The sequence below is a fragment of the Mus caroli genome, chromosome 4 (genome assembly GCF_900094665.2).
Source record: "Mus caroli chromosome 4, CAROLI_EIJ_v1.1, whole genome shotgun sequence".
In the NCBI taxonomy this organism is placed as follows: Eukaryota; Metazoa; Chordata; class Mammalia; order Rodentia; family Muridae; genus Mus; species Mus caroli.
This window is the reverse complement of record NC_034573.1, coordinates 140,969,241-140,982,539: the sequence shown is the minus strand read 5'-3', so window position 1 is coordinate 140,982,539 and position 13,299 is coordinate 140,969,241. Positions and strand designations below refer to the sequence as shown.

Genomic DNA, 13,299 nt, shown 5'->3' with positions numbered 1-13,299 from the left:
TTAGGGCATAGCATATTCTGAGCATGGCCGTGTATGAACCAGTGGGATTCCCACTGGTTTGCTGGGAGTTAGGGGTACTGTGGCTTTATCCTTGCTGTGCAGTTAGCCGACCAGGACAGCAGTGTTCCGCGTAGCCCACCTCTCCCTCCTCTCCGGTCCACCCTTCCCCCTCCTTGCACGGCTTGCCTCAGGCTCTTTACTTCTGGCTTCTGTTTTTTTCTCTTCACACCCGCCAGACTTAAGGGTCACCTTTCCTGACGTATCTCAGCTCTGTGCCCACGCACTCTGGTCACACACACTCGCTGCCTCGTTTGCACACTCTGACGGGGCTCCAGCAGCACCATACCTCTTCTGCCCTCCTCAGCGCTGCGGGAACCCCCTGGCACCATATTTACCTGTGGCGTTAATATGGCACCGATGACTTCGGTAATGATTTGGGGTCCTCTTACTCCTGTGGCATGTCCGGGTTCTTCCTGCGTGTGTGCTGTCTGGTCTTTACTTGGTGGTATAGGCTCATGCTTTCTGAATTTACAGTCCCAGCTCCTGCGGCGATGGCTTGTTGCCTTTGTTAGGTAGGGCTGAACCATGTACCTGCCTCTGACTGAGAGTGTTAAACTCTGTAAGGGAGCTTACACCCTCCTGCCTCCTTTCTCGAAATCTTCCCCCGCTAACTTATATTACATCATAGCCACTTCCGGTGTCTTCCCTGAGTGGTGGTGGTGTAGTGGTGTGGCTGTGGGGGTGTGGGGGTGTTTTGTCTACTTCCCTCAGGGTTTCTGTGGGGAATTCCACAAACAAATAGTGAGGCAGGAACCCAAAATTGAGGGTTTTGACACAAGGGGAATTTTTTTTTCTGGTCCTTCCTCTGGGCACTGTGGGCTTCTGTAAGCCTTACGTTCTGGTGTGCGGAGACAGCCTGCCTGCCTTACTGGGGAGACCAGCCTGCCGTAGTCCCTCGCTTGGCAGAGCTGCTGACAGCCTTTTGGACACCAGACTCACAAGCTGGCATAGGCACAGGTCAAAGGCTTTCTTCTAGAACTCAGCCTCACGCCTCCCGCTCTGCCCTAGACAACCAGTTCAGGATGTCCATCCTGGAGCGCCTGGAGCAGATGGAAAGGAGGATGGCCGAGATGACCGGCTCCCAGCAGCACAAGCAGGCGAGCGGCGGAGGCGGCAGCGGGAGCGGCAGCGGGAGCGGTGCCGGAGGGGGCCAGGCCCAGGTAGGCCCTGCCGTCCGTCGGCGGCAGCTTCTGTTTGCTGTGTTTCATCTGTGCACGAGGCACCTGGTGCCAGTGCCCTCCTTGCTGCTACTGGTGTCATTGTCCAGGACCCTGCATCGTCGTGCCCTTGCTCAGTCTGTGTGGTGTGAAAGAGGCCTGGGTGCAGACTGACCAGCCCAGTCTCCAGCTGTCCCTCTTGGTCTCAGAGCTCACTGTGTTCCCTGGCAGTTGGAAGGAGCAGCCAAGGGTTGATGCCCATCTGCCAGAACTCCGAATTAAACCAGTCTCTCTCCTTCCTATTCTGTGTCTCATGCCTGTCTGGAGAAATTAGAGCATAATTCAATCTAGCAGTCCTTAATGCCTTTTTACAGCCCCCAGAAAATGAACTCAGAAAATGGTGAGGACTGTTGTCCAGTGAGCCACCGCATGGGGTCGATCATCTCTTGCAACACCTTTCCTCTTCTTTTTAAATTTTATTTTCTTCATTTTTGTTTGTGTACATGACACACGTGGGGCCCCAGGGGGACAGCTGTGGGGAGTCAGTTCTCTCCTGACACTTTGGTTCTGGGATTGGCTGCAGGCTGTCAGGCATAGTGACAAGCACTGCTGTCCACTGAGCCATCAGTCCACCAGCCCCACTTGTACTTTCTTCATAGACTGCACAGAGACTGTATGGAGTGGCCACACAGGGAGATGGCCGAGTATTGCTGTCACACTACTGTCCCTGAAGCGTCTGAGGCCATCCCAACTAGGAGCTTCGTTTTGAGAAAGTCTGAGGATAAACTCTTTTCTTGCATCAGCTACCGAGTCCTTCCTTGCCTGAGAGCCACAAGGAAACCCCCTTCCTATTCTTCACCATGAAGGATGGGCTCCTGTGCAGGATTCTTTTTCTCTCCTCCTCTCTCTTCCACACCCCTCTTTCTGTTTTGTTTTGTTTGCTGTCTTGTTTTGATTTTGTTTGTGAGGTAAGGTCTCTCCATATAGCCCTGGCTGGGCTGGAACTCACTATATAGACCATGGTGGCCTTGAACTCATTGGAGATTGGCCGCCTCTGCCTCTTTAGGGCTTGGGTCAAGTTGTGTATCACCACCATGCCTGGCAGAATTTCCTCTTTTGTTTGTTTGGAAATCTTGAAAATATGAAACACTAGCAATATTTTAATTTACTTATTTTATGCACATGGGTGTTTTGCCTGAGTGCGTGTGTGCATGCGCGCGCGTCATGTGCACACAGTGCCTGAAGAGACCAGCAGAGGGCATCAGATTTCTGTGGAGCTAGACTTATACATGTTTGGGTGCAATCATATGGGCGCTAGGAATTGACCCTTGCAAGAGCAACAAGTGTCCTTAACTGCTGAGCCATCTGTTCAGCACCAGTATTTTTTTTATATTAACAACAGATGAAAGCAAAGCATTAAAAATATCTCAGATTTTCTTTTATGTCTCCCATCTTCAGAAATTGGTGGTCAAGGCCACACTGTTAAGACTAGCCTAGAATGCCTCTACCTCCCAAATACTGATATTAAAAGTCAATATGCCACTATATCCAGCCCAAGAGAGCTTTGATTTTCACCTGATACTAAGTTGTGTAGAGCAAGTAATCTGTATATTGATATAAGGGCCAAATGATAGGTTCCCGTGAAATCCTTTTCACACACGAACATCACATAAAGGGAACAAACAGTTTAGCACACTTTTGAGCTCAGCCATATGGCAGCTGGCCCTCTGTGATCTGATCCAACGTCAGCTACAACTACTTGCCTTTAATAAATGACGGTGTCTACTACACACGACGGAGACAGAGACAGGGCCGTTTGTGTTTCATTGGAAACTTGCCCTCCTTAGTCACTGGCTGATGGTCTCCATGTCTCTATAAACCTGTCTGCATGGTGTGTATAGAACAGGCTTTCTGCTTGGGCCAAGGTCAGTCTGTTGCATATTGAGATGGCTCAGCTATCTTTTCTGTAGTGTTTTGACAGCTCTGGTGAAGATGACCCTTCATCGACCGGTTGTCTGCCTTTTTAACTTTCGGAAAAAAATTTTTTTTTTAGATTTAAAAATAAAGAACATTGAAGACCAACATTGTTTCTGTCCTATTTGGATTATGTGGAATTTATTGCCAGAAAATAATGGGTTTTTACAGTAACACCAGAGGTGGGGGGGGGGGTTAGGCTACATGTGCCACTTGGCTAAGCGTGTTGAACAAAGGACTGCTACTCAGGACTCCACTTGCTGGGTACCAGCCTTGATTTTTATCCCTCTTTTGTTCCCAGCAAGGAAGGCATGTAGCCAGCGCTGAGGGTCCTGTGGGCCCTTACGATTAGTAACCCTTACAGTGCATCTCTCAGGGTCGCCTGTGTACCCCTTTGAAGTTTGTAAGAACTTAAAAAAAAAAAAGGAGGGCTGGTGAGATGGCTCGTTGGTAAAGAGCCCTGGCTGCTCTTGCAGAGGGCCTGGGTTCGAATCTCAGCACCCACATGGCAGCTCACAAGCTGTAGCTCCAGTTCTTCAGGCCTCTGTGAACAGTGGGTACACACATACAAACAGAACACTCCTACACATATGATTTCTTTTTAAAAAGTTAAAAAAAAAGGTTTTTGGATATTTTTAAGCACTTCTGTTTTGTTTTTTGTTGTTGTTGTTGTTTGTTTTGGTTTGGTTTTTTGTTTTGTTTTTTTCGAGACAGGGTTTCTCTGGCTCATCCTGGAACTCACTTTGTAGACCAGGCTGGCCTCGAACTCAGAAATTCACCTGCCTCTGCCTCCCGAGTGCCGGAATTAAAGGCGTGTGCCACCATGCCCAGCAAGCACTTCTGTTTTAAAAAGAAAAATCCACATTGAATTGACACCACATCCCTTGGTTTTAGAAGAAGCAGGAGTCAGCTGTTGGAGTGACCCAGATGGGAACCACTTGCTGCCTGTGGTGACTGCTGTCATCGGGGCCTAGAGGGTTTTCAATAGTGTCGACTCCCCTGAGAGACAGCAGTGTGTCACAGTCACTATAGCTACTGTGAGGATGAGGATGGTAGGGCACGGTGACCTGTGCCTCCACCTCACACAATGCTGTTTCACAGGCTCCCCTCCCCCAACTCTCCCCTCTCCTGTCCCCTTTTAGCCCCCCCTTGCTGCTTCTGCTTCTTCTCCTCTCAACTTAAACAAAATCCTTTCTAAAATGTAACATTTCAGTAAAATAGAACTTATGCGTATATCAGATTCACTATTACCCATGTGAAGCTATGGTTTCTTAGATCCAAATATAATTACCTTATCCCCCCCCCCCCACTGCCCATCTTCCCTCTGTAGCCTCCCAGACTCCCTGATTATTCTCTTTTAATTCCATGGCCTCTTTTTTCATTATCATTACATACGTATGTACACCTAACACCTGCTCAGTTTATATGTTAGTTGTTTTCAAGGGCCGACTATCTAACTGGTCATTGTGCTCTGTCCTGGGGAGACCATTTCCCAGACTCGCACCATTCAGAAATTGCCTGTAGTTCTTTGTGTAGGGTTGAGACCTTTGGCATGTCTCTTGTATTTCTTTAAAAAAAAAAAATTACCAGGGGGCCCTGCAAAATGGCTCTGCAGATAGGTCCTCCATTGTAGGACCCAATTTCAGTTCCCAGCATGCTTGGCGGTGGTTTGTGTAACTCTGCTCCAGAGAATCTAGCCTCCTGTTCTAGCCTTTCCAGGCACACACCTGTACTCATGCACACATTCATAATTAATATATATGTAATTAGAAATAAAATAAAACTGTGTGTGCAAGCCAGAGGGCAGCTTACCATGTAGGTTCCAGGGGACCAGACCATGGTCCTCTTGCTTGGCCTTTCCCCCTTGGAGCGATCTTGCCAGCCCCTTCTCCAGTTCTTAAGGGTTCTTTGTTTTCACTGTTAACGTGTTTTCTACTGACTGCTGCTTGTCGTTTGTCTCACTTGTGTGGAAAAGGGCCCGGGGCCCTGGATGTGACGTGTACTTTCTCCTGATGCAGTGTGCCTCGGGTGCTGGGACCCTGGGGAGCTGCTTCGAGAGCCGTGTGGTTGTCGTGTGTGAGAAGATGATGAGCCGGGCCTGCTGGGCCAAGTCCAAGCATCTGATCCATTCGAAGACCTTCCGAGGGATGACCCTCTTACACCTGGCTGCTGCCCAGGGCTACGCCACCCTGATCCAGACCCTCATCAAATGGCGGTAAGGCCAGGCACAAAGGCCCCAGCCGTCCCCACCTCTCCGGTTCCTGGGCTTTCCCCGCTGGTGCCCAGGAATCTGCTCGCTCAGTGTGTGTCATGGCCCGTGAGCCAGGGCTTTTTCCCAGGATGGGTCCCTGGAGATTTGTGTGGTCTTGTGCCCTTGACTGCCGAGGGAGACATGAGATGCTAGGCGCTCTGCTTCCTTTGGGCTCTTGTCAAATGGAGTCCAATCTGCCCTTGGAATCTAGAATCCTATTTCTTCACACCAGGGAGGCTTGGTGCCCAGTTTGGTTTCCTTTTCATGGGTTCTGTGTTGTCCTGGTGTTTCCTTTTGCCGTGGGCTAATGTGTGGTAACCTCTGTGCTATCTCCCCAACAGCACAAAGCATGCAGACAGCATTGATTTGGAACTGGAGGTTGATCCCCTGAATGTGGACCACTTCTCCTGTACTCCTCTGGTAAGGAAGAGGCTTGTTAGCTTGGCAGTGATGGCGCACACCTTTAATCCCAGAATTCAGGAGGCAGAGGCAGGCAAATCTTTTGAGTTCGAGGCCAGCCTGGTCTACAGAGCGAGTTCTAGGACAGACAGGGTTATATGGAGAAACTCTATCTTAAGATGGATGGATGGATGGATGGATGGATGAGGTGGCTTGTTTAGTCCCCTAACCATCTCTCTAAACTGACACAGGAACTCTAGATCCCAATGGGATCTGAGAATGTAACTTAAAAGATAAGATGAGACTAAAAACAGAGTATGATGGTGGTGCAAACTTCTAACGTAAGCTTTCAGGAGATGGAATCGGGAGGTTCACAAGTTTAAGGTCATCCTTGGCTACACAGTTCAAGGCCAGCCTGGGCTGTAATGATACACTTTCTAAATATAATATAAAGATAAATTCTAATCTGATGTAGGAAAGTGAATTTATAGACTCTGGGGGAGTGACAGACATGCACACCATTATTTCTCGTTGGAATTAGATAGCTGCAATGGCACTATTCATCCAGTGGCCCCACAAAGAACGCCAACAGACTAGTGTTTCTGCTGGTAGCAACATCAAAAGAGACATCCATTTTTTGGTCTCCTGTTAAGTTCCTCCATCTGTCTGCCTGGCTTTCAGATGTGGGCCTGTGCCCTGGGGCACTTGGAAGCGGCTGTGGTGCTCTACAAGTGGGACCGCCGGGCCATCTCCATCCCCGACTCTCTGGGACGGCTGCCTTTGGGGATTGCCAGGTCGAGGGGCCATGTGAAGTTAGCAGAGTGTCTGGAACACCTGCAGAGAGACGAGCAGGCCCAGTTGGAACAGGCCTCCCGGATCCACTGTGCCCCAAGCGAAGAGCCAACCACAGACAGCTGGATGGCCCAGTGGCAGAGGGAGGCTATGAGCCCTCCAGAAATACCCAAAGGAGTCACTGTCATTGCGAGCACCAATCCAGGTACAAATTCACAAGGGATCATCTTGGAACTTGCCGGCTCCCCCATTGGCTGTCTGCAGCTTCCCTTAGAAGAGTCTGTAGGAAACATTTAAGGGTTTGGTGGGAGGGGGCTACTTATTGCTTCTGATTTTCCTTTAAAAGTAGTGCCCCTCCCAATATGGAAAGTCTGTTTGTACAGGAAACGAATACTTTTGGAGGAGGATTGTCTGAGCAGTCTAGGCTGCTAGGGAGTATTTATACCTCAGGAACATGCCTTGCGCTCCAGCTTCGCCCTCCTTATCTCCCAGGCATAAAGTGTTAATTCTTTAGGGATTCCTACTTTCATCACCTGACCTGACTGTCCTTTCTACTGTACTTTTCAGAGCTGAGAAGACCTCGGTCTGAACCCTCTAATTACTACAGCACTGAGGGCCACAAAGATTATCCGGCTCCCAAAAAGCATAAATTGAACCCCGAGTCCTTCCAGGCAAGGCAGGAGAAGCTGCTCTGCACTGCACTGAGTCTGGAGCAGCCAAATATCAGGAAGCAGAGCCCTAGGTCTAAGCAGTCTTCCCCCGAGACAATCAGCCCCAGTGAAGGAGTGAGGGAGTACAGCCGGGAAGCCTCCCCTCCCACTCCAGAGACTGCAGCATCCCAAGCGTCTGCATCTCAGCCTGTAGTAAAGTGGAGTGCCAAAGATCTTTACATTGGTGTGTCTACAGTACAGGTGACTGGAAATCCGAAGGGGACCAGTGTAGTAAAGGACGCGGCGCCTTCACAGGTGCGTCCGAGAGAACCAATGAGCGTCCTGATGTTGGCTAACAGAGAGGTGGTGAATACAGAGATGGGGGCCTACCGGGATAGGACAGAGCACGAGGATTGCCCCCAGCCCATGGATGATATTCAGGTAAGCCTGCAGAAGCTGGAGCCCCACAGCAGCCCCGAACATCATGGTTCAGTTCTGAAAGTCGTGTAGTCTTTACGCCCCCACACACCTGACCATCCCCATCCCAGGAAGAGTCACAGTCTGGTCTTGCTCAGGCGGACGTGGAGTTATCGGCTTTCCTGGAACCACGTTTTCCTTCTGTGAACTAGGCACCGTGAGTAGGGCCTGACCACAGACCCTTAACAAAGCCCTCCCTCCAGTACCAGCCTCTTGAGAACTAAACTTATGACACTAATAACTAGTGCCCTGCTTCCTTGCATCCGGGGTGGCAGCTTTGCTGTTTGCGGTACTGGTTATAATAGAGTCAAGGCCCTAAAAATAGCCAGCAAGGAAGACTGCAGACAGGATTTGGATTATCTGAGTGACTTTGACGAGCACGGCCGTCATCTAGCCATTGTGAAGGGCATCTGTGGCTCGAGGCTCACATGGCATGTAGTGAAATACCTCCAGAGCTAATAACTGACTGCCCTTGTAATGAACGTAGGAAGCAGAGTCCTCTGAGGGCACTAAAGTTGTCATAGACTAAACAAGGCACCAGGCTACTAGACAAAAATCCACCAACTCAGCTATGCAGAAGCAGTCAGAAGGGGCCACCAGACAGCAAGCATGGTTTTCTATGCTCTACTCCTCAGCCTCTGTTTCCAGGTTCCTGTCAAAGCAGACGGGGTGATGCTGGGGTGGGAAGGCCACGCTCCTGCCAGCTCGTCCTGGAGAGGTGTATCTGCTGAGTCATGCCTGAGCATTGCACCCTGGGGGAACTCTTTGGTTTTCTGTGACAAACAAAAAGCCTGCGTGTGTATTGCCAGTATAGCCTCTGCTCCTGGTGGGCAGCAGACCCCACCACTGATTTACCAACAACCGTATAGCCAGGATGATGTCTGCCAGGTTAAATCAAATGATACAGTTTGGGCCTTGCACGTGTTAGGCAAACACTCTCCACTGGGCACCATCCTCAGCCCCTTTTCAGTTTTATCTAGAGACGTGATCTCATTAAGTTCCCCAGCTGGTGTCAAACCTCCAACTTCAGCCTCTCAAGTAGCTAGAGTTAGAGATGCGTCCCATCACACCCAGCCTAAGTCCAATAATGTTGTAGTCAAAAGGCTGGTAAAGGTTTTTTTGTTTTGTTTTCTGTAAAGAGCCAGATGGTGACTATTCTCCGGCTTTGTGGCTCATACAGAAACTGTGATAGCCTTGGATCTGCCTTAAGAGCACGAAAGGAACTGTAGACAAAGTTAAAGGGATAAGCAGAGCTGCGACGTGGTAAAACTCGCATCACACAAACTGGCAGCTGGCTCTGCTCAGCCTGCTACAGTCTGCCTAGTCCTCGGTGTGGACCATTCCTGCTTGCACCAGTGGTGGTTACTTTCCTGCTTGGCATGACTCTGCTTGGCATGACGAAACCAGCTAAGCAGGGCAGGGGACATTTCTGGTTCAGTTTGAAGGTATAACCCTGGCATTGTGCTGGGGGAGGCAGGGCAGCAGGAGCGTGAGGAACCTGCTCTGTGCCAAGCAGTCGGCAAGGAGCTGGTTGCTGGTGCTCTTGCCTTTCTGCTTATTCAGCCCGTGCCCCCAGCCCTTGGGGTGACAATGTCTGTTCAGGGTGGATCTTCTCTTCTTAGTTAAACCTTATGGAAACACTGTCATCGATAGTTGTTCATTGAGGAAATTTTATCTTAGACATTTAAAATAGGAGGTTTTTTTTGGGGGGGGATGAGATTTTTAGATTGTAAAATCTACTTTAGGCAACTATAGATAGTTGTCTGACTATCAGAAAAGTCTTAGGTCAGCTCAGCTTCCTGTATCAACTCTCGGTGTCCCCACCGCACCATCCACCCAGATCTGATTCCATTCCCAGAACTTTGCCTTTCTGAAAGCTTCATCTAACTGAGATGTAGTCTTCTATGTGTTATTGTTGTAGTGACTAGAATACCTGGTATAGGACGGGTTAAAGAGTTTATGGCCTTGGAAGGGCATGGCAGGGCCCACTGAGTGTGCTCAGGAACCAGAACTGGAGCTCTGCCTTCAAAGGCCTCTGCTTACCAGTGTGTGTTTTACACTCCTCTGATGCTGTGATAGAACACTCTGACAAAGTCAGCCTGAGGGAGAAAGGTCTATTTAGCACATAGAGCACATAGTTCAAGACACCGTCTGTAGTGGCTGGGAGGTCAAGGCAGCTTGGAGCAGCTGCTCATCATACAGCCAAAGGCCAGAAACACAGGCCAGTGACTGCTTCTCTGTGCTCAGCTTGCTCGCTTGCTGGTACACGGACCAGGCAGAATACCAGTCCAGGGAACAGTCCACCTACAGGAAAGCCTGGTCTTCCTTCATAACTGTGTGTAATCAGGATAACTCTCAACAGACATGCCCAGAAGCTTCTCTCGGGTGCTTCTAGATTCTGTCAAGTGGACAACACTTACTGTCACCCTCCTCATGTCAGCGAGACCCTACTTACTGAAGGTTTCATAGCCTTCCCCAGCAGCTCCACACACTGGGGAACCAGTGTGCAAAGCTTGAACCCATAGCACGGTAATTTTCTGAGCTGCCTTCATGATAGGAGGGCAGTGTTTCCCCCTCTTTGGAGTTCCTCTCAGAACACCTCTCCTCTGAGCCAGAGGATCTGGTGGAAACCTAAACTCCTGTGGTTTTGACTACCATTTTTAAGAGGTGTGCAAGGAATTTTAAAAAGACACCTCCAATCTTAAATTTTATTTTTATAAGTGTTGGAGGTCTTCTCCCATTGCTCCCTACTAATGTCGGAAGGCAGGGTCTCTCAGTGAGTCTCCCAGAATCGTCCTGCTTCTGCTTCCCCTGTGCTGAGATTGCAGGCCCATGTCGCTGTGTTCTGCCTTTTTATGTGCGGCTGGGGTTAGGCTCATGTTCTCATACTTGCATGCTGCACAGCACTACGTCCCAGAACTGGGCCATAAACCTTCCCCTGAGTGTAGGAGGTCCAGAAGCAGGTGGGCGTAGCTGAGCCGAGGTGCAGCAGATGTTGTATCCAGACAAGAAGTGGGGGAGTGGTGAAGGATATTGGTGAGGGAAGATGATATCTTAGGGGCTGGCAAGTCTCGTTTGATGGTAAGAGAGGTTGATGATCTTGCAGAGAGCCTTAGTTTGGTTCTCAGTGCCGTGCCAGGTGGCTCTCAACTCTAATTCCAGGGGATCCAACACTGTCTTCTGGGCTGTGAGCAGCTGTTCTCACATGTGCACACACAGACACACATGCACACAAACACACACACAGTTAATTAAAATTTAACATTTAGGGCAACAGGATAATGCAGCAGGTAACAGGTGTTTGCCCTCAGCCTGTTCAAACTGAGCTTAGGTCCTGGACCACAGGTGGGAGGAGAGAATGAGTTCCTGCATGTTGTCCTCTGGCTACACGTGTGCAGGCACAGAAATAAATGTCATTATATTTTTAAGATGCTGTTTTACCTGGAACCCCCACCTCCCTGCACCAGGTGTGAGATCCATAACTGACAGATACTGTTGATAGTAGACAGTGGGCCCAAGACAAAAGCTCTCTAAAAGATGTGTGAGGCCAAACTATGGTTAGGAGATAATCAGGTCTTAGGGTGAATTGTATCCTAAGTTAAAATGCTATTTGAATGCATAGTATGGAAGCATATGTCATCTGTCTTCCCAACTTCTGTATCCCTCCATGTCCTGTGCAAGGTCAGGGGCAGGGGATAGAGTTTGAAGGTTTGCTTTTTGTTTTGTTTTTCCTAAGCTCATGTGCTCTGTGGCCTTCTGGTTGCAGGTGAACATGATGACCTTGGCGGAGCACATTATCGAGGCCACACCAGACCGAATCAAGCAGGAGAACTTTGTGCCCATGGAATCCTCAGCCTTGGAAAGAACAGATCCAGCCACCATTAGCAGTACGATGAGCTGGCTGGCCAGTTACCTAGCTGATGCTGACCGTCTGCCCAGTGCTGCCCACATCAGGTTGGGAAGATTTGGAGTTGGGGATCCTCTGACCAGGATAAAGGCCTGGATTTAACTGGAGGCAGGGAGGCCAAGGGTTAAGAGAGACTTTCCCAAGGAGAGCACAGGACAGTATGCCACTTCTGTCTTCTTTCCATCTGTTGCTTTCTCCCACATCAGTGTGTATAAGGTGCCATGTCACGAGGCTGGAGAGATGGCTCAGTGGTTAAGAGCACTGACTGCTCTCCCAGAGGTCCTCAGTTCAAGCACCCACATGGTGGCTCATAGCCATCTGTAATGGGAGCTGATGCCCTCTTTTGGCATGTACGTGTACATGCAGATAGAACACTCATATACATAAAATAAATGAGTCTCAGGATATACATAAAATAAATGCTATCTCAGGATATGCCTACTTTGGCTAAAGTTTCCTAGAGGCAACATAGTGAGTGTACTTAATGGGCTTAGTATTTAGCACAGTGCTAAGCTGGTAATAGGTGCTCAGTAGGAACTCACCAAGGTGCAACCGAAGTGTTGAGTGTGTATAGCCACTCGCAGAGTGGAGGCATCTTACCGGCCCAGGTAGCTCCAGGTGGATCCTGTCTTGTCTTATTAATTACTGGAGTATTAATTAATGGACGGTGACAGTAGTCGCTAACGTCTTCTCTTTCTCCTCTTGTCTTAGGAGTGCGTACACTGAGCCCCTAACGCCGTCTTCTAATGCCAGCTTGAGTCCCGCAGGCTCTCCAGTCAGTGAGGTGGCTTTCGAGAAACCCAGCCTTCCCTCTGCAGCAGACTGGTCAGAATTCCTGAGTGCGTCCACCAGTGAGAAGGTGGAGAGTGAGCTCGCTCAGCTCACACTGTCCGACCATGAGCAGAGAGAACTCTATGAAGCTGCCAGGCTTGTCCAGACAGCCTTCCGGAAGTACAAGGTAAAAGAGGAGCGTCCTGGTCCCTTACCTCTGTGGTTTGTGGTCTGATCAAATGTCTATTGGAAGACATTATGTTATGTTATATTATCATCATAATAACTTTCAGGAGCTTTAGTCAAATACAACCAGTGGGGTGGCTCTCATCAACTTACTTATTGTTGGTAAATTGATGTCTCCGCCCAAGGGACATATGGCTAAATCAAACCCTGAGCCCTGGGACCTCGGTCATCACCTTAGACATATGCTTTTATTGGGGTGGGAATGTGTTACTTTCTACACATTCCTAATGGGATTTATCGCTGTCCACAGGTGTTAGAAACAGGAGTGAGATTCTTTAGGGAAGACTGCAGAGATCCTGAAGGATCAGTAGTGCAACTCCTAATTTGTTAAAAGCCTCTTAAATACATATTTTTAGTCCTCTTGACATCCAAATATGGTTTGACTTTTAAAAGCAAAGATAGTTAGGATTTATTCTGAAAATCTATTTTTCTTAATTTATAGTGATTGTTGATGTGGTTCAGTAAACCTGGGTTTTATTTCTTGAGCCAGGCACATGACATGGGTAAAGTTTTTTGTATGATGGCAATTCTTTTGATGACAATTATTTGAGGGTGTTAGATTCCCGGAACTAGAGTTGCAGGCAGTTGTGAGCTGCCATGTGGTTGCTGGGAATT

General features: G+C 48.9%; 1 protein-coding gene across 13 annotated transcripts in view; it reads left to right on the top strand.

Annotated features, from left to right (window-relative positions):
* Positions 1 to 13,299, top strand: part of LOC110292296 (calmodulin-binding transcription activator 1) — a 232,798-nt gene that overhangs the window by 201,528 nt on the left and 17,971 nt on the right. For 6 of the 13 annotated variants that reach the window (XM_021159544.2, XM_029476779.1, XM_029476780.1 and 3 more), the window contains 7 exons: positions 1,069 to 1,220; positions 5,210 to 5,406; positions 5,784 to 5,862; positions 6,523 to 6,838; positions 7,540 to 7,724; positions 11,527 to 11,714; positions 12,379 to 12,625. In XM_021159544.2, the coding sequence (XP_021015203.1) occupies positions 1,083 to 1,220; positions 5,210 to 5,406; positions 5,784 to 5,862; positions 6,523 to 6,838; positions 7,540 to 7,724; positions 11,527 to 11,714; positions 12,379 to 12,625 (1,350 nt within the window). In that variant the 5' untranslated portion in view covers positions 1,069 to 1,082. Of the gene's footprint in view, positions 1 to 391; positions 427 to 1,068; positions 1,221 to 5,209; positions 5,407 to 5,783; positions 5,863 to 6,522; positions 6,839 to 7,200; positions 7,725 to 11,526; positions 11,715 to 12,378; positions 12,626 to 13,299 lie in introns of those variants that run through there. The other 7 variants (XM_029476776.1, XM_029476774.1, XM_029476775.1 and 4 more) reach the window with 2 other exon arrangements.